The 22,495-nt window shown below is 32.7% G+C and overlaps 1 protein-coding gene across 2 annotated transcripts; it reads right to left on the bottom strand.

The window, feature by feature from the left end:
* Positions 1–1,077: 1,077 nt before the first annotated feature.
* Positions 1,078–22,403, bottom strand: LOC133181250 (grpE protein homolog 1, mitochondrial-like). 2 transcript variants are annotated; one of them, XM_061315784.1, is made up of 4 exons: positions 22,304–22,403; positions 19,030–19,180; positions 15,171–15,248; positions 1,078–2,292 (listed from the first exon to the last, which is right to left on the bottom strand). In XM_061315784.1, the coding sequence occupies exons 1-4, from the start codon at positions 22,393–22,395 to the stop codon at positions 1,864–1,866; spliced, it is 750 nt and encodes a 249-aa protein (XP_061171768.1). In that variant the 5' UTR covers positions 22,396–22,403; the 3' UTR covers positions 1,078–1,863. The 2 variants fall into 2 exon arrangements, with proteins under 2 accessions (XP_061171768.1, XP_061171769.1); XM_061315785.1 differs by lacking the exon at positions 15,171–15,248.
* Positions 22,404–22,495: the final 92 nt, after the last annotated feature.

Here is a 22,495-nt window from a genome sequence, read left to right on the forward strand (position 1 = left end):
GTATTGTTATGTACACAAAAGGGTTCCTTACATTGTGTTGTACACAAAAGGGTTGACCAAAACAAGGAGAATGTCTTCACTCTACCCGAAACAACGATATCAAATGAATGGGGAACGGACTTTATTCAAGATTTTTAACTCTCTCCGACAGATGAATTACGAGAAAGAAAATTTGTCATATTTTTTGTGTGTGCATTGTTGTGCTTCTTACATAAAATATACATTTCTATAAATAAATGCAACAATTAATATAATCTTATTCGTTTTACTAAGCACGAAGAAGAACGACCAAGTATAAAAGTTTAATCACGTTAAAATAAAGAAGGGGGGGGGGGTAGATTTCACTTTATATATTTTTTAAAAAATATTTCACTTAGATATTATTTCACAGCGTCATTATAAATAATTTTAACATTTGTGCGAAATTTTAAAACCACTGGATTCCGCTGTCGGCAAGGGAACACTTGGGAAATGCTGAAAATTGACCTTTCAAAAAAACAATAAGAAACCTCGGACCTGCTGTAAACAAGTTCCGGTAATGAGTTATCGTTCTCTACTTCGAACCCTAGCGACTAGGGCTGTGCAATAATGTCGATATTCCGGTATATTGCGATTCGTTAACAAAAAAATATCGTATTGCGATACGTTTTTCCAGTACCGGTATATCGACAAAATGCTTGGGCTTGTGATTTCTAAAGTAAAATATGAAATTTGATCTTTGATATTTCATCTTACATTAAAGTATACTTTTTTTTACATATCTGAAGCAAAAGGCATTCTACATGCCTTATTCACCTATCTCCCTTCATTGCAAAAACTCAAAGGCTTTTCGAAACATCATAAGGAAACAATAGTGTTGTACACACAGACAGAACAACAGATAGCATGGACAGACAGACCTAAATCAATATCCCCAACAAAAACAGGAGACAATTAAAAAGACTTGGTTGCATCTCAACAAAAATTTACATTTAAATCCCCCAAAGTGTATAATAAATTGGAAGATTTTTAGAGTATAGCAAGTTCTTCAAAAAAAATTTGATATGTTTAGCTCCATAAAACACTCTATAATTGACATTTGTTAAGCATACAGAAATCATTTTATTTTCAGAACATAATCACAGGCCTCAAATCGTGTCAAATTAGATTAACATACACCTAATTGTTCCATTTATCACAAGAAAATAGGTTTCAACTTCCTATCATGCAATTCAAAAAAATGTTTGTTTTCCGTAACATGGTTTGCAGATTTGGTAAGTAGGCTAATTATATATATTATCATCATTTTGATTTAACCCTTCTCTTTATATATCAACTTTAATTTAAAAAAATTATTATCATAAAGGGATTATTCAAATGGGTCAGTCCAGTCACAGAAAACAATCATCTTTGTTTTTCCTCAACAGGAACACAATGTAGACTATTTATGAAGAAATGACCAGATGAAATGTATGCACAACTCACATGTATGAAAGGATGTCACCTGCAAAAGCTTTATCATCAGGACAGTTTGTTATTATACATACCCGGTATATGTTTATGGCCAGCAATTTAGTTTTATCCTCTTTATTTCAGAAAGAATGACATAACTTTCATTTTAAAAACAATATGCCACTACAGGCATGGTTTAAATGCATCATAAATTTCCCTCAAAAAAGAGAAAGAAATAGATGTGGTAGCATTTTTACCTTGAGCACCTTGCAGTGAAGAATTTTTAATAGGTGTTAAAAATCTGTAATACAGTAATTTTCTGCTACATTGTATGACTTGATTAAGACAGAAAACAGATTAAGCAATCCCTATATCTGCCATGTGTTGCAGGCAACACAAAGATGATGTTGCAATGAAGTTGGTCCCTTAGTATCAAGACTTAAACACTCCGACAAGTGCTGGGCGCAAGGTTCTCTCATGCAGTTTATATCCTAATTTTTCAAGAGTGGCAACACTGGAGGCCATTTTAGGGTCTTCTGCTGGAACTTGAAACAATGCCTCATGGAGGTGGGGATCAAACTTCTCCCCTTTCTGGGGAATAATTTGTTCAAGTCCATGCTTCAGGAATACTTTTTGAAGTTGTGCCTCTGTCATCACCAATCCATTAAACAGGTCTTCCAGATGCTTATTCTTCTTCAATTCTTCCTCTGGTATGCTTTGTGTTGCCTGTTGTAAGATGTCAGCCACTTCCAAAAGATCTTTGCAGAATCCTTGAATTCCGAAAAGTTTAGTGTCAGTGACTTGCTTTGACATACGCTGTCTAACATTCTCGGTCTCTGCAAGAGCCCTCATGTATTTGTCCTGCAAAGAAATTTAATCAATCATTAAGAATTTCAAAATTGAAGATATACTTCTGCCTAGTAAATTCAAAAACACATTGTTATTTTTTGCAAACTTTATGGGTCTTAATTAAACCTGCAATTTTGAACCACAAAACCCACAGATAATCAGAAGCAGTGAAAGGTCAGACAAGTATTTCTGATCAACAAGCAATTTTCTTTGGTTGATTCAATAAAATCAATAGTCTCTGTTCAGTTCCAGCTGAGGTAGCTCATCACATATCTTTCATCTTGAATTACAAAACATGACTTATCTGGTAGCGACATCATTTCAGGACTTAGACAGAATATTTGGATTTCACAGCTTTTGAATTAATTTACTTCCTTAAGCATCTTTTACTGCTACAGTGTCTGTTATGTCATGTTTACGTCGTCTGGGATGTTTTTCATCTGCCCCAGACAATTTTTAGGGGGAAAAGTACACCCTGGCATCCTGTGAAATGTTTAATGTATCTAACAATCATACCCCAATCTTTTAACTTAGACATGACAAGAGTGAATTAAGTCATAATGCTAGTACATAACACCTTGCATGTTCAGACTCGTCATCATCTCCCGTTTTTTCTCTTTCATTCTTGATCATTTCGTGGGCGTATAAGATAATACCACAGCATATTAAAGTATGATCAAATACTCAAAATAATCTTTCACATGCAGTACTCATTAAATGGTAAAGTCTAACCAGACTAATTTTAAATAATTGTCTTTAACAAACCATTTTTTTTGTAATTTACACAATATATACACGTTTGTTTCTGTTTAGATGGCATGCATGATGCTTTAATTCCAGTAAGACTGCATGGTGTATAATATAACTAGAGGCTCGTTGACCACAATGCTCACCCAAATCACCTTGGCTATACTGTTCTTCAAATTTGTAGAAGATTTTTATACCCGCACTTTCTAAAGAAAGTTTGGGTATATTGTTACTCATGTCTGTCCGTCCGTCCGTCTGTCACACTTTTCTTTCTCAAACTCCTCTTACATTTTACACAGTAGCCTAATCATTTTTTGGGAGATGGTTGGTGGTGTCATGCAGATGTGCAGTAAGGTTTCGGAATTTTCATTTTCACCCTGGGGGTCAAATGGGGGTCAAAAAATGACGTTTTTTATGCAAAAAGCCCCTGGTTCCCAGAACTCCTCTTACATTTTACACAGTAGCCTAATCATTTTTTGGGAGATGGTTGGTGGTGTCATGCAGATGTGCAGTAAGGTTTCGGAATTTTCATTTTCACCCTGGGGGTCAAATGGGTCGAAAAATGACGTTTTTTATGCAAAGAGCCCCTGGTTCCCTGAACTCCTCTTACATTTTACACAGTAGCCTAATCATCTTTTGGGAGGTAGTTGGTGGTGTCATGTAAATGTGCAGTAAGGTTTCGGAATTTTCATTTTCACCCTAGGGGTCAAATGGGGGTTGAAAAATGACGTTTTTTAATGCAAAAAGCCCCTGGTTCCCTGAACTCCTCTTACATTTTACACAGTAGCCTAATCATCTTTTGGGAGATGGTTGATGTTGTCCTGTAGATGTGCAGTTGAGGTCAAAATGTTGATTCAGTTGAAAAGCTTATATCAGTATGTATTTACTATTAGCATATGAAGTTTGATAAAAATATCATCAATGGTTTACTGTGGATTCCTTAATATACGCGAGGAATTAATTATCGCGTAATTACTCGAGAAGCACCACTCGCGAAATAAAATTACTCGCTTTTATTTTTATGGTGATTAAATCAATGTAAAATCTCTTCATCAAACGTCCACTCGCGAATTATTGTTCTAGCGATTTGATGTCAAAGAGTCATTTCGCGAATACAAGTACTCGCGAAAATAAGGAATCTACAGTATTTAAAACATTAATTTAAAAAAAGTGAGGTCAAGGTCAAAGGAAAAGTCAAAGTCAAAAAAGTTAATGCAATTGATAGCTCTCAGCAGTATATATCAGCATATGAAGTTTGATAAATATATCTTGAATTGTTTATTGAAAACTGATCTAGACACTAATTTAAGAAAAGTGAGGTCAAGGTCAAAGGAAAGGTCAAGGTCAAAAAGGTTGATGCAGTTGAAAAGCTTACATCAGAATGTATCCGCTATGAAGTTTGATTGAAGTCGGTCATGACAAACACTATATGCCTCGGCCATGGCAGGGCATAAAAAACTTGAATCCACACTATATGAGGATGTTTCCATATCAAAATTACTAACAAGCAAATTCAAAGAATTGTGGTCCCCTGCTTTCCATGTCCTAGTGGATGGGATGCCATTATTTATGACATATTGTTTCAAATATGCACACCCTATCATATGTCATTCAAAAGTAATCACCAAAGTTAAAATTTTGAAAATTAGGTAAAACATCAAGGTCAAGGGGTAAAAAATCATAGCATGCTCAGAAACATATTGTTACAGGTAATGTACATGTCAAATATGAAAGTCCTATCTCTTCTCAATCAAAAGTTATAAGGAAATATAACATTTTTGAAAAGTATATTAAACTTCAAGGTCAATGTCTGACACAGTGTCAAAAGTCATGATATATTTAGAAAAGTCTTGTCACAGGTTATATCACGTATAATATGAATGCCCTATCTTTTCTATTTCAAAATGATCAATTTAAAATAATGTTAAATTTTTTGAAAAGTAGCTCAAACTTCAAGGTCAAGGTCATGGGTTCAAAAATCATAGTATGTTTAGGAAGTTCTTGTAAGTAATGTACATGTGAAATATGAAAGCCCCATCTCTTATCATTCAAAAGTTGTGACCAAGGTTAAATTAATTGTGACAGATGGACAGACTGACAAATGGACAGGCTGACAGACAAATGAGATTTAATGTCCCCTAGGTTTTGCGAAAATGGATGACAATAATGCCCTTGCTGTTCTTGAGAAGAAGATTTATGATGGAAAAAATCCCCTGCATTTTTCTATGTTAATCATTGGATCCCCATATGTCGCCCCACCCTACCCCAGTGGGTCATAATTTGAACAAATTTGAATCTACACTAAGTCCATGTAAAGAAAGTTTCAACTTTTTGGGCCCAGTCAGTGGTTCTTGATAACACTCTTTTAAATGATACCACCAAATTTTCACTAATTCTTGATTCCCCCCTTGAAAGAGGGTGTGACCCTTCTTTTGAACAAACTTGAATCCCCTTTACCCGAAGATGCTTTGTGGCAAGGTTGGTTGAAGTTGGCCCAGTGGTTCTAGTGAAGAAGACAAAAATGTGAAAAGTTTACATGCGGACAGATCGATGACAAAATGTGATCATAAAACCAGAAAAACTCAAGTGAACTTAAAACTTATGATCACAAGTACTTGGAAAGAGTTACAGTATTTGAAAAGCAGTTTTTTTCATGCATTGTTTTCAGAAGCTGAAAATGTATGACTTGTATCCATGTTGAAAAAACTGCACATTTCAGAAAACAGTATGATTAAAAATAGTTAATCAAGGTGCTTTGAGTAGCAAAATAAGCTAAACTGGTATAGCTAATTCAACCACAGAGCTTAGTCAATTTTAAGATGCACAACCTTTTCAACGCTTAATCATTCTTAAAATATTTATAAATATCATTCATTTCTGATTCAAGGGAGAACTAGAGATATGAATACATGTATATCCGTTGACTAATAAACATGTACATGTATATTGTGTTTTTGAAGTCATTAATGTTTGTTTGTTGTTAAATGTCCCTCTCAGGAATTTTTACTCAAATGGAGTGTCACCACTTAAAAATAATGAAGACGTATAAGTCGGATTTGAGGTTAACATTCATTTTAGGAGTTTTCAACAATTAAGACGTAAAGAGATAACTCCGTCCCCTTGCCCCTTCCCCTTCCCAGACCCCTGTTTGTTCATGTAGCTAATACTTTGTTTTGACATAAAAAATGTGAATATATACAAATAGTTTAATGGTCCATCTCATTGAATGATTTTCATTCCTAATTCTAGGAGGGTACATAGGTTGACCCAAATTCATGAATGAAATGTCAAGCAATCTTATCATTGAGGCACTTTTATTTAATTTGATGTAGTCATATTGTGAACATTTCCAGTTCATTAAGAGAGTGGGGATGACCTCCAGGGGTTCATAACCTTAAACCATTAGATGTACATAACATAATAACACAAGAAACAAAATTTATGTGTAGTCAAATGGAAAAGTTTTCTACTATTTTGGAGTCACATGATCATTTGTCATTTCAGGGACAGGAAGCGGCTAGGGAGATTGGAACCTCCCCCCCCCCCACCCCCCAGGAATTTGCAGAGTCATTTAAATAGGACTATATACTGATTTACAGAAGCAAATAAAAATGCAAGCCCAATGTGATGTAGAAATTTTCAAAAAGGTGTTCACATACATGTACAGTACAAGAACAAATTTTAAATTATCATAACAAATGATGTTTTAACGTAGCTTTGCCATCTAGGCATATTTCCAAAAACAGGCAATTTGTGTGTGTGTGTTGGGGGGGGGGGGAGACAAAATTGATTGGGTATGGCTTTTCAAGGAGGTTTTTGCCTAATCAAATACTAAAAAAAAGTTGGCACATTTTGAGAAATTCATCAAAACGCTTTTACTAAAATAATATTATTTGTTGTTGAGAAAATAAATTAAAAAAGTTCCAATTATGGGCCAAAAATTTATGTCCCCCCTTTTATCAAAACCTAATTTACATCATTAATTAAATTCTGTTATTTCAGACTGGTAATGAATTAATTAAAGGAAATACCAATAAGAGGCTCATAGATCACATGATCACCTGAGCATTTTATGCTCGAATCGACGAATACATGTACATGTACTGTGTAAAGAACTACGCACGCTAACTTTCGATTCCCGCCTACATTTTACACCCAATTAAATCAATACTAATGGCAATTTGACCATGAAATCTTTGTTGAGTGTAAAGAACAGTTCAATGGTAATTGACTGATAATTTTAATGCCAGTGTTAAATAGTTAACTACCCCCTAATACCAGCTCTTAAAATAAGGGGGGAAGGGGGGGTTAGATGATATTTTTCATTGAAATCGAGCTTTAAAGCATCAACACATTTTAAAATATTCTTGGATATGAATAAATGTTCCTAAAATGTTTTCTTATGTTTTACGCATATAAAATTAAACATATATCATTACTAAAATACAATATTTTAGTTGTAAAACCCTTTGAAATTGGTGGAAAAATAAGCATTTTTGTAGTTTTTTGTCTGTAAACATAAATTATGCCCCCCCCTTCCCCCCGTTAAACACAAAAAGCTTAGGTATGAATTTGTGAAATGACAATTCATATTACCTGTAAAAGGAATTTTTGTTGCACGGGGGGGGGGGGGGGGGGGGGGGGGGGGGGAGGGAGATGTTTTAAAAATATTTTCCGTTTTCCGTTGATTTCTATAGTGAAAAACACAAATTTTACCCAAATTATAGAGTTATCTCTCTTTGTTTTCCCAAAGAAGTAATGTTTTATGAAAATTCATATAAATATTTATATAAATATAAAAATCATCCAAATATGTTAACTTTTGAAAATTGACCTAAAGGTAGGCGGGAGAACAAATTGAATGCTATCGTTCGCAGTTCTTATAGAATTATTTTGACTTTTTCCTTGGTAAGCCCAATATGAAGGAGTGTGCATTCAGAGGAAAACACCTTAGTGCGGGTATTACTGAATAGATAATAGGGGGTTAGCTGGTAAAAATTTTAGATGTTTTAAAAATATTTTCCGTTTTCCGTTGATTTCTATAGTGAAAAACACAAATTTTACCCAAATTATAGAGTTATCTCTCTTTGTTTTCCCAAAGAAGTAATGTTTTATGAAAATTCATATAAATATTTATATAAATATAAAAATCATCCAAATATGTTAACTTTTGAAAATTGACCTAAAGGTAGGCGGGAGAACAAATTGAATGCTATCGTTCGCAGTTCTTATAGAATTATTTTGACTTTTTCCTTGGTAAGCCCAATATGAAGGAGTGTGCATTCAGAGGAAAACACCTTAGTGCGGGTATTACTGAATAGATAATAGGGGGTTAGCTGGTAAAAATTTTATGATAATTTTGATGAATAATACCAGAGGAGTTTGGAAAAAATGGCTGATACCGCAGCATAATCAGCAAATATATCGATCCTGAAGATATTTCTTAAAATATTTCTTAATTAAAACATTTCTTATGACTATCTTCTAAGACCTAGCTATCTTAGGCCACAATTTTTTTAATTTCTTGGTTTACAGATTTTTTCCCTAAATATTAGGGTTGGACAGGAAAAATGAAAATAAGATGAAGCTTTCGTTTTTGATGATAGAAATGCAGGCACATGCACACAATGTCAGGATAGAAAAACAATCAGCATATACTATGAGTATTTATTTCATTCAAACACCTCTTTTTCATGATACCATACCAGCTTTGTCATCTATGAGCAATTGGCCGTAGGAATTGTGAAGGGGGAGAGGGGCATTGGGAGCTGTGCCCCCCTCCCCCAATTATTTTGCCAATAAATAGAATACTATAAAAAACATACTTCTATATGCTTGAGTCCCCTGATGACCTTTTTTTCTCCTTGTCAAGAAATTTTGGTAGTTGATAGACCCCCCCCCCCCCCCCCCCTGAAAATGTATGGTTGTGCCTTCTCAAAGTGAAAATGCTTCCTACGGGCCAGACGAGAATGCTTTATGCATTCACAGAATTTGTTTCCTGTTTACATGTTTTGTTTAAAACATATGAATAAAAAATAAACTACAATTTCAGGGACCAACTCAGCATAAAAATTTGAGGAGACTCCAACAAATAAAATAAGGGAGAAGTTTTGAAAATTTGGAAGTCTTGCAAAAACTTCCACAACTGAGTATGGTACCTCAATTTTTAAACACTTTAAGAACCAACCCCCTTCCCCCAACCCCTCAAAAAAGTTAGATGAATTTATGAAAATTTGTGATTTAATTCCAATTAAAAATCTGGGTAGAAAATGCTCAACATGCAGTATATCAACATTATTTGTTATTTAACTCATTTATTATTGATCTTTATAAAGAAAACATATTTTTATAATGTAAATAATTTATCTTAACAATTTTTTGTAAGCATTACTGCACAATTAAAATAAATGACTGAAAATGTTTTCTTCATTATTTAAATTGAAAAAAAATGACAAAGATGGATGATTGGAAACTCAATTTATAATCTAAACTACCTCAGGAAGATTTCACTGAAGTTTCATCTTTTCTGGCCTATATATATATATATATATATATATATATATATATATATATATATATATATATATATATATATATATAGCTAGTGGTTCTTCAGAAGATTTTAAAGATTTTTCCTTTATATTTCAATGTAATACATGTACTTTGATTCCCTACTAGTACTGTTGCCCCACCCTACCCCCAAGGGCCATGATCTGAACAATTTAGAATCTACACTAACTCAGGGAGGAAGCTTCCACATACTGGTAGGTTTCACCATTTCTTGCCCAGTGGTTTGTGAGAAGAAAATTTTAAAAAAAAATCCTACATCTTTCAAAGTAAAACTTTAATTCCTTATTATGGCCCCACCCTATCCCTAAGGGCCATGATTTGAGCAATTTAGAATCTGCACCACCTCAGGAATCTTTCCCATTACTTTCATCTATTCTGGACTAGTGGTTCTTGAGAAGATTTTAAAATTTTTCCTATATTTTTCAATGTAAAAACTGATTCCCTTTTATAGCCCATCCTTACCCCCAGGGGCAATGATTTGAACAAATAATATGATAAAATTGTGAAGAAAAAAACAAATAATTATTGTCTGAACACAATGTATACATGTACTTCTTAATGTTTGCCCATTACCATAAATTATATTAACAAACAAGATAATCACCTCTTGTCAATTGGCTTACCATTTCCAATTTTGAAAGCATTTAACAATGATGGGGGTTTTTGCATTATAATCAAACTTTCGTAAATATCACATATTACTACATGTACTTTTAACTGTGTCAATTCATAAACAAAACATTACATGAAGATATTTAAAGTTGTTACTCCCAGCATGGGTTGTATGAAGGATTTCTTAAGAAGTATTGTTTTGGATATCTACTCATTACATATAGCATAAATCAATATTGCAAAGAAAATTTGGGGTCAGTGTGCTTATTACTTATTAACAGAACAATAAACTTGACCTAAGTTTTGAGCACTTAAATCTTAACTTGATACATAAATCACTTTCATCTCAATTATATCTTATCAAATGTAATCATAGCAATAAATTATATCATCTGATTTCATGAAAAAAATAGATTAAATAAATATATCATTGAAAAAATGTTGCTAATAAATGCTTGTAAATTTTTGTGTGACTTTTTTTGCACTTAGTCTAATAAAATATCACATTCTAGGTATAAAAAATCTTAACAACCAATATAAAATTTTCTTGTATCAAGCTTTTTATAAATTCAGTGCTGATCAGTTAGAAGAATTGTGTAATTTCAAAAAATGAAATAAAAAATTGAGGTCATGCATGTAGTGACATAAATGGTGAAAAATTAAAGATGCAGAGTTTTAGTTGAAAATAAATTAAATTTTTCCTTGGACCCTAAGTGACTGCATATCTGTTAAAAATGACGTCATGAATTGCAACATTATCTTCAAATCTAGACTTAAAAATTTCTTCCAAAATGGCCAAAGATTTAAGTTGTTTTTTAATATTTTGCATAGGCTCCAACCTCTGATCTAAAATGTTTAATTATATAATGAAAGTATTGTTATAGAATGTAATAATAGAAAATAATAGAAAATGAAAGCACCAAGTCTCTACTTTATACTGGTGTTTGAAATGGGACATTGGGACTTGATCATTTAATTGGTATATGCACAGGGCCATTTTATGGATAAAGTGAACCTAGCTCTTGCAATTTGGACTCGATCCCTTTACCAACCCTGCATGCAATGGATATTAAGCCCTAGCTCTATAACAAAGACACCTCAAGTCCTACTAGATACTTCCACAGAGAGAGAGAGAGAGAGAGAGAGAGAGAGAGAGATGCTGCCTTCACTATTGTTAGTCATTATGAACAGTATACAACATAGGGTACATGTAATCTTCTAAATTCCGACACAGCACTCTGCCAACTTCAGTAAAATGTACTCAGTTACACGTGTATTCTAGTGTTTAATTCCAACAATTAAAACTGTGAACATGTAAACAATCACCCAACAGTACAACCAAACTGCCATTTTTATTAACTGTATCGTTTTTATGATCTAAATAGATGCCTTAAATAATATTTATGGCTAGACTTGAGAATAAATAAATTTAAATGCACGAAGTGTTGAGCACGAGTACTCCAACACAATGAGAGAGGCACCATGGGTGCATATTTTATGTTTTTATCATGACACATTCTGAAGACTTCAACAGTTGAATGCCATATAGAAGTTCTAATGACTTAATCCAGAGAGAGATCAACAGGTTCATTTATTTAGAAGAAATCATGTTCCATGTTCTCTGTTACAATAACAAATCTGAAATTGTACCTGGATGAATTTTAAATAACAATCTTAAAATATTTTAAGTTCAATACATGTTATTGCAATTTCAATTTTTTACACATGCATTTTAAATCTTAAGGACATATGCAATGTACCTTACCTACTGATAATTTTTCAAGATATTCTTAATTTAAGATTTTAGTGCCATCAGATGTTCCTAGACAAAAAATCAGCATACATTACCAGGGGTCTTGAAAAGATATCAATTGATGAAAATTTTTGTATAATTCAAAGAAAAATATACAAAAATTACTAAACATATATTCTACATGTTTTGTTTATCCAAACTTGTTTTAGAAGAAGTGTACAACAGCATATATAGCACTAAAATGTAGCACACAGTTCCTTTAAGTATTGGAACTCTTCAACTCCAGGTAAAAAGACAATGAAGTTCAAACCACGTTGCATATGTCCTTAAATCTAAACAAAATTAACTTTATAATATAATAAATTTAATCAACTAATCAGTCTGAATAGATCATAACTGGTTACAATTTAATGTCCGGTTAATACATTATTTTTTTGCAGTATATGTACATGTACTTTTTTTTGTATCAAACTAAAAATTCTTATGAAGAGCATTCAAATCTGAAATGATCCAATTGACCAATTACATGTAAATAAGTAAAACTGTCAAAACAGTAAATTTATTTTTGTTATATCCTTGAATACTAAATATTAAATAGTAAGAAGGTAAAAGTACTCTGTGTAAAAAATTCTACTTGATTTTAAAAATTAAACATCAAGTAATTTTCTACTCAGCAATGTTTGACATGGCAAATATTCTCAAATCACTGCAAATCTCTATGATTTATTTAGTGAAATTGCCATAACCACTACTGACATCTTGGAGAATATTTTATAGGGATGCACAATTTTATCGGTATACCAGTATATTGCGATTTTTATTCCGTGATATGTATCTTGATACGGAGACTAAAATACTGGTATTTGGTACATCACTATAAATTCCGGAAATTATTCATTTATTTGTTCAAACCATTGAAAGACAATTACAAGAAATGTAAAAAATGTTGAAAACAGTTAAACAAAGGCATCCATACATGCTTTATATTATATAAATAAAAAATTAAAAGTAAAGCTATGTTTTTAAAGCATACTTTTAAGAAATATTATGAAAATTCATTTGAAATTGTAGTAAAAATTGTGTGTAAAAATATCATGATTTATCCTGATATTTTTGGGAAAAAAATCGTGATATATCATGATACGAAATTTTTGCCGATACCCATCCCTGATATTTTAAGAGAGAGTGGGACGACAAACTTTTACAACCAAGAGTACAAAAGCCTATTAGTAAGACCAGACATAATATTTTACATTTCCTCACATTTTTACATAAAACAACCTGATAATAAAGTCATAACAAAATACAAAGGTAATCAAAGATTACCCGTACAAACTCACCACAATGAATGATATCATTCTATAAGTTAAAGCAAATCTGAGACAATTTTTTTCCTATTTAGTGTGCTTCCCTAGATAAATATCCATGCTAGTTTCGTTAAAGGACCCTCTCTACATTGCACCTTAATTTCAGGGTACTTTCATGTAGTTGGACTAACCACCATTTTACATAATTATAAATAGAATAAATTGTAATCTGCACTGTAGAACAAAATTTAATAAACTAGAAATATGTCCATAGGACATGAATGCCCTGCCGAGGGTAATAATATTAATAATGCAACATTTTAACACAAATTGAGAAAAGTGAGGTCGAGGTCAAAAGAAAGGTCAACAGGGATTTATCAGCCTATTTTGGGAAATGCCATTTTTGGGGAATTGGGAAATAATTATCGGCTTTTTGATGAAATTGGGAAAAATTTAAAATGTTGCTTAAATCATGTATTCAGGTGTAATTCATTTAATATTTCAGCATGAACTCTAATTTGGGCAACCAAACAGACAATTATATATGATCCAACTTCATACAAGATCAATTATGAATAACAGACTAATAAAAGTAAAATTGACTTCAATGAGTATAAAGTGTTTATACAACTTAGGGTAGTACATGTGTGTATGAGATTCCACTTTAGGTCATTACGTATACAGAATCTGTTTCTGGAAAATATAAACCTTCTGCAAGTATATATTTTCTCAAAGTCCTCTTTAATATGTATTAATGCATTGAAAATATTTTTTTCTATTTGAAATAATGCCTACATTCCTTACCATTCACTCGTAGATCAATTGAGTATGTAGAAATAACTTAATAAATCTATATAATTACACAATATCACCATTTTCAGAAAAACGGAGGAAATTCGGATTAAAAGTTGGCGATGTTTTTACAGTGTTTTTAAACATGTGTTATGACTGTAGCTTTGCTAAATGACTTAAATAGATGAAAATTACATACAATCTGACAATTTTCCTTGTGTTTTTCCAAGATAATTAAATATAAAAGCATTGTTCACCTATTGGGAAAAAATACTGCCAAATTGGGAAAAACTGAACTCATTTTCAATTGGGAATGGGGCCGAATTTCGGCCCCTGAGAAGGTACTGATAAATCCCTGGGTCAGATCCAACATCTGAAGAATGTCTGGTAGTGTCCATCCCTACATGTATATGCACCATCCATGCAGATTTGGTCCAGATAGGTTTATAGTTACTTGGGAACAGACCTGCTCCAAAAACTTTAACCTGATCGCTCATCTGGAAAATGTAGGTCAGATCCAGCATCTGAAGCAAGTCTGGTAGTGTCCATCCCTAAATCATAGTGGATGCATCATTCGTGCAAGTTTGGTCCAGGTAGGGCTTTAAGTTACTTGGGAATGGACTTGCTCCTCAAAATTTAACCTCAAATTTGTTACGGTGAGCTAAAAATCAGTATTAATTTAAAACATTGCAGGAAGAACCATTTATATAGTATCAATTTCCTATGGCTGTTGCTAAATAATCTAATCTCGCATATATTTTCTAGTTCTTCTGAAGTGTTGTTTCCTATTAGTCAGCTGTACATACAAATTTCAGTATCAAAAATACTGCAACTACTACTGAATAACCTTCTTTGGGGTTTTAACAATTATGTCATTAAGTATTTAGGGATTTATGAAGGAGCAATATTTCCTTACCTTCTGAGTTTCAAAATATAGTTGCCCTGGGTTTTATTTGTTTTTAAACAAATTATAGTGGTTCATACAAAAAGATTACCAGTATAAAATATCTGTCAAAATTTGTAACTGTAAGATTATGGTATAGTATTATGTTCTGATAAGCTAATAAAGACAACTCTTAACTAGACGTAAGCCTTCAAAGTATTCCAACCTTCCAATTGTCATCTTCTCTAAAACGTTGGAACAGTTTTTTTCCTGCTCCTGACATTTTGTACCACCAGCTCTCACCCTGAAAATCCAGAGACAGAGAGGAATTTCAGAACGCTGGCTTCTTATAGCTCTGACATGGGGACAAGGAAAGTTTATTTGGCTACTTACTGAAATAACAGCTAGAATAAAGTAAGAGATCTTGCAAATTGATCCTTTAAAATTCAGACAACTTAACACAAAGTGTAAAGAAGAATGTTAAAAAAATCAAACCATTAGGCCAAAAAAAATAATAGTCTTGTTTCCTGCTATCAGCCTGTAAAAAAAATAGGATAGGTAGGAAAATCATTTTATTTATTTATTTATTTTTTTTTTTTTTTTTTTTTGGACGGCATTTTTGGATATGAACTAATATAAGATCAAATTAAACATGTCACAGGTCAATATTGCCTTTTAAAATTAAATTTCATGTCTTTTGATGTTCAACTCAAGTGTTATTTTATGAAAATCCATATTTTAAACAGAGAATTTCATGAAATGCTTGTTTTGTTATAACAGAAACCTATTACAGTGACAGAAGGATGAAATTCCAGAAAATCCCGATAATTTTTTTTCTTCTAAAACTAAAAAAAACTTAAGGGCAGGCGCAAAAAAATAGGGTTGGTCGGGTAGCAGGAAACAAGATTATTATTTTTTGGCCCAAGATAAAAATCGTCACTACAGTATTCTTTAGTAGCAAGACATTCAGTGATATTTTATTACATACCAATTAAGATGAAAATATCATAGTTCCAATTTTTATTAGAATCATTTTTAAATGATACATTTATATATGTAAAAATAAAAGCAACCATAGTTCTATACATCTTTTCTGGTTGAAGCTGAATGATTAAAAACAGTTCTCTACTTCTTTTGAAACCATGACAAGATTCCTTCTTTTATAAGGTTTTTTATATTAAAACATTTCATAAATTTATTTGGTACTTGATTGCTTAGATATCTTAGAACAATATTCATCTAGCTTGGAATGTTAAATGATTGCTTAGACTCCAGGGAAGACAATAATTAATTTTATTATACCTCTGTGTAGTTTTCAATATAAAAATAAGACAAATAAACCTGCTATTTTTCTAAGCAGCTTATGGTGAAATAGTCATCGAAACTATTCACCAACAGCATTCAATTTCCCCAACATTTCATCTCGGATCTTTTCTGGCTTTATCCAATGTAGAGTCTGACACAAATAACGTATGCTTCCATATAATAAAACAACTATTTTCTGATTGTTCAGACAACAGCATATTATATTTATTGTCCCCCTAAAAAACAACTATTTTCCTTGGCTGCACCTTGGGAAATAGTAGCCGTCTTTGGGGACAATAAACTTGCTTTTGTCCTCATTAGTATAATAATCACAAACTTTTTAAAATACATGTATACTGTTTTTTTAAATTATCTTTAGTTTTAACTTTTCAGTGACAATATACTCCTTTGTAAGATCTGATATTCACATTATGCATGTTTACTATACAGAAGTCAATATTTTTTCTACAAGTCATGACCAAAGCAAAATAATCCCAGAATTTTCTGAGCAAATTTTAGCAATCCTGCACAAGACAAAGGTGATTTTTTATGAGACGATAAAAATTTCTTGAATAGTTTCTTAAAAATTGTTATATACAATAAATAGTAAAGTCAAAGGTCATTGGGAAGGTCAAGGTAAAACAAAACTGGACAGTTTAAAAAATCTTACCAAATTATGTATCAGTGCATGAGCTTATATAAAAATATCTTGAATTTATATTTTCTTAAAAACTTAAATAAATGCAAATGTAAGAAAAGTGAAGTCAAGGTCAAAGGCAGGTCAAGGTCAAAAGATAATGAAGCAGTTCAACAGCACTCACCAAAATGTATTAGCAAATGAAATTTGATAAAAATTTATTGATTTATTTCTTTAAAACTGAGCTAAACAAAAATTTAAGAACAGTGAGGTCAGTGTAAAGAAAAGGTCAAGGTAACAAAATGTTGACCCATTTGATTAGCTCTCATCAATATGTATCAGCATATGAAGTTAGATAAAGATATCTTGAATAGTTTCTTTGAAACTGAGCTGAATGCAAAGTGTGACAGACAGACAGAAGGATGGAAGATGGCCATGACAACACTTTTTGGCCCTGCCATATTCATGACAGCCAAGGCATAAAAAACGAAAATGAAATAAACATTCAAAACCTAACAATAACAGCATATTGCAGATATACTGGTGGCTGTATACAAAATAACAATATTGCCGATATACTAGAAGTTGTGTAGCAATTAAAAACACCACTAGCATACATGAAATGCCTAAAGTTCTGGAACAATTTCACTACATGTATAACCATAAAATTTCAAAATGAGGCACAGTAACCTAGCTACTCTCAGGTTGTAACACGTCATACCCTTCCCTAAAGATGTATCAACTTACCAAGCATAATGGTCCCAGGCCCCAAGACCACAGACTGAATTCACTGAAAACAGACTTATGTCAAAATTTCAAATTAGTACAACATTGAAATATATGTAACTTTGAAAAAGAAACAAATTTTTTCATCACATGTTTGTGTTGGTATATATCACACTCACTTGCAAGTTTTAAAAACATTTTTGTTAAATACAATTCAAGATATTAATAATCAAATTTGGACTTAAGTCTGTTTTCAGTTTATGGTCTTTGGGACCCTGGCCTCACAGTGTGCAAGTTATGATCTGGACATGATTTGACTATGAGTATTCCAAAATGAGGCCTTGGTGACCAGCCTTTGGGTTGCAATACATGCATTAGCTAAACAGGTCTGATACCCGGTAGTTCTTGGCCACATAGTGTGCAAGGGGATACGAAAAAACTTACAAATGTACAGAAGGGTTCATATACAGAGGGAAAGCCCACACCAAAATACCACCCATCAAAAGATAGAATGCTCTTTCATGTTGGTTTTTTTATCTTCATCAACTTATTTTTACTTTGTTCTTTTCAAAGGGTGGTTACGATAAATCAGGCCCATAGGAAGAAATTTCAGATGGGGGGGGGGGGGGGGGGGGGGGGACAGCCATACATTTTCAGTTGAGGGGGCAGTGGGCACTATCAACTACCAAAAATTCCTTGACACAAGCAAAATAAAAAAAAGGTCATTGTGACATTTTATTGAGGGGGCACAAGCATATAGTAGCAATGTTTTCTATAGTAACATATATATCGGCAAAATTATTGGGGGGGGGCACCCCCCCCCCCCCCCCCCCCCCGGTTCCTACAGCCATGTAAATAGTCACTGTTCTTCTCTTTACCCACAAGGTGTATCAAAAACTTAATTATGATGAGGCTGATCATCTCATTTCTGACTAATAGAATTTGAGTGCACTAAGGCAATTTTGGGATGGATACAGATGCTGAAATTTGAAAAAAAAAAAAAGTTATCCATTGACAACAGAGGCCAGAGGCTGATGTGAGTTTTTCTTATCCAATTTGCTGGTGTCTGCTATCATTCCTCTTCTAATATAGAGATAAATCTTACCTCAAATACAGAATGAATTACTAGCAATTATATTTGTTTAATTTTAGCAACCTCAACACACTTGTTGCAAATAAATTATACACTGGTTCACTGGTTTAAAGAGATGTCAAGTTTGTTTAAATGTCAGACTGTATTCTTTTGTAATGTGAAATAATTGAGAATTTGTGAAACTGAGTGAATTAACCACAAAACTGCAACTTATAATGACTTAGTCAAGATAATAGGGGTGATAACTAAAAATGGCCCTAATATATGCACAGAGTAAACATTATGAAGATCATTTTGATCCAAATTACCATTTATTTTATTTACCTTGAAATCATTTGCTTGTGTTTTCAGCTTTTCACCTTCTGCTGTTAAATTCTCTATGACTTTCTGTGATTCATCACTTGTGTTTTCGGATTTTTCTGATTTGTCTCCCTTTGCATCTGAGTTTGTGGTACAGTACTGGCCACTCTGTAGTCTTGTAAAGAAAAAAAGAAGAAGATAATTATAAGGCTGAACACAACACATTGGCTATAATGTACTGCAAAGTTTGCATAAGAAAGTATAGAGATATGTTTATCTCATTCCTATTTGAATTTATGAAAGATTGTAGACCTACACTTTGATAAATAAAACCCCAAAATGCTATTTCAATTTAAGACACTGAAAAATTTCCAATTTGAATCCTGGAGATCAAACATGCTGCTTATTTTGTCAAATTAGTGGAAATGATAGACATTTACTCTGCCAGGTAATTCTAAAAGACACAAACTTCTTAGGACACTTTTCTTTCAGGTAAAGTTCCCATAATATTTGCAATACCATATTTCATATATTTTTTTTTTTGCAACATTATTGGGATGCAAGCTGTTTATATCAAAATTAAACAAATCAGATGGAACACAACTTACTGAACACACTTCACCATACTCAGTACTATACAAGCAAGGAGAGATAACTCTATTACAAAACCAAAACTTGGTATCTACATGTATGTATGCAGATTTATTTTCTGCAATTAGAATTGCTCATGAACAATGCAGAAATTGGATAAATGCAGAAAAACAAGACATCGGTTGATGGAAATCCTGTTTTTTGCTTTCTGTGCAGATCAACCTACAATTCCTATGTTGTACAATGAGAGAGGCTTGTCTGTGATGTTGATAAACTGGCCATTTTCCTGACAAGAATAATCTGATTCTCTTTTTGCTTCAATTCTGGATTTTCTCCTCACTTTATCTAGAACAAATTTTGCAATGTCTTCAGTGGTATCTGTCATTCTGTGGTGTTCTTCATCCTGAAATGATGAATCCCTCTTCAAAGCTTACAGTCCCAGTAATCTGCAGGTCCCCACTTAACCAGGTTCATAAAATAGTATAGTATTCAATCATATACACCTCAAAGGAGAATGAAATAAAGAATGTGTCCATCCTTTACATCTTTGTTCAAAAGTCCATATAACAGGGTTTTCAACTACTAGTCACCATTTGTGACTAAAATTACAGCATACATACAATGTGTAGACTATTGATAGTTAGAGGAAGAGAAAATATTCTTGCACTTAATCTCTAACTCACAGCAAACACAAACACAGAGGTGAAAGGAGAGAAAATCCCATTATACAGTAATGTTTTATTACTGAAAAGAGGAACTATTCTCTTTTAGCATAACACTTACTGTATAAGGGAACTGTGCCCAACCTGTTAAATTGCAGATATATAGCCCACATGGCTTGCAAAGATGTCAAGTTAGTTTAAAATCCTTTGTAAGATTTTTCTCTGGCTAAGTCCATCTTGTCCATACAATTTGTTGACTTTTGTTTAATACTGCCTTTGGTCTTTTCTTCTGATTTCTACTTAAATCATGTCTACAGATTTTTTTTCCATGCACCATTCTCCCTTTGAGATCTAAGGTTATCATTCCTTGTCAACCAGTGCAAATATTACCTCTACCTTTTATTTCCAGTAAGTCAATGACAGTCGAGTGGACTGACAACTTTCTCAATCATCTAGTAATGACTCCCACTTCTCGTACTAAGTTGTGGCTTCTACTCCTGGAAATTTCCAAATCATCACAAGTCTCTGTAGTTCTCATGTGTGACTATACAGCCCTGGCCAATGGATGTAAATTCTTGTAGTGGTTTTAACTATTTTCATGTGTTGGTTCTTTTTTTCATCATTACCAAAATAGTTACAGAAACTACCTTCAGCACCAGTGTCCACATCAGTTTTTGCAGTAAACTATTTTGGTAGATCCAGGCATTAATTAATTTTTTTTCCCACAGAGAGTTACTTAAATTTTAATTTTCTCTAAATCGAAAAATAGAGATCATTGATATGGCAAGATTCATGCTATAGACAGTCTAGCAGCATACATGGGTCTGACTTTATCAAGTTTATTTGCAACTTTAAAATCATGACAGTTTTAATAAGAGATATAACATTGTAAAATAAAGAATATGATTTTACTCCTTGAAAAATGAATTAATAATTGTTAATTTTTTAATTATTGTCAATTGTTCATGAAAAAGGTGACGATAATGAACAGTGATTGAGCTCAATAAAATCTACAAACAATACAAATCTGTGAAAAGCCAAAAGGGCATAAAACACGGACCTCCAGAAATTCCAGAGGGGGTATCAGGAGGAGAAAGCATCACCTGTCAACAAGTCATTTCCACATGAAGTCCTATGTATTTAGCAGGAAGATGAAATATTCTGTAGTTTTTAGTATAAAAATTAAGTGTTTAAACAAAGGCCTAATAGCTGGTATGAAACATGTCAGCCAAAATGACCAAATGATAGGTAAAATTTGTTAACGAAGTCATTATAACAACCATAGAATATATGAAATGCTGACTTTAAATCAATGAGGTTGTTAAAATCCCTGTAACATCAACTTATCTGTCAGTAGTCTGTCTTGGTTTAAAAAAAATGTACTCCGTGAATGCTCCCATAAGTTGGGAGATGCAAACACCATATGCAGCCAACTCAAGTGATAGCAGAATTTTACTACATAAAAGGAAAACTGATGATGGAAAAGCTGAACTCATTTGGTTTGTTATAAAATTTAGTTGTTTGTCTGCCCTTATCTTATGTAGTCAGTAAAACATCCATATATGAAATAGATGTGGCAGACTTATGTGAGAGAAAATTCCTAGTTTTCGTTTAAAGATTCAGCATGATTTTCCAAATTGAATGGATATGGGTGCCATTCCCGACTGGTATTAAAAAAAAAAACTGTTGACTATACAATATTTGTGAAAGCTAAATATTGTCAAGTTTACACGGCAAAGATATAATCATGGTTCATAAATGTCTTACGCAACTGTTCAATAACAGCATCGTAAATTCTGCTGAAAAAAAAGTTCATTATTATAGCACCTCAAAACAAGATCTGGGGAGGATGCCTCCAATTATATTTATAAATAATTAGCATATCTTCACAATTCAGAAAAAAATTAAACAAATGATGAAAGAAAGTCTTGAACGCGAACGTTTCGTAACCTTGAAATACATAACATCAATAAGCGAATATATCAGAGTATTTCAAATTCTTCATTGTGCGTGCCGTTTAAAAACCATCTGGTTATAATGCTCACCTATTCCATGTTACTCTTTGATAATTATTTTGTCTTAAACTTCTTGAAATCGATATGACAGTTCTGACGCACATGCCTCCGATGGTCGCCATTGTTGATTGAAATTATGATATGGATCCGGTCGGCTTATATATATCCGGAAATCTATCAAAACTGTTACATCATTACATTTTATGTAGAATTTCCCTTTTC

Source organism: Saccostrea echinata, unplaced genomic scaffold, assembly GCF_033153115.1.
Source record: "Saccostrea echinata isolate AGI-Se365-2 ecotype Australia unplaced genomic scaffold, CSIRO_AGI_Sech_v1 ptg000008l, whole genome shotgun sequence".
In the NCBI taxonomy this organism is placed as follows: domain Eukaryota; kingdom Metazoa; phylum Mollusca; class Bivalvia; order Ostreida; family Ostreidae; genus Saccostrea; species Saccostrea echinata.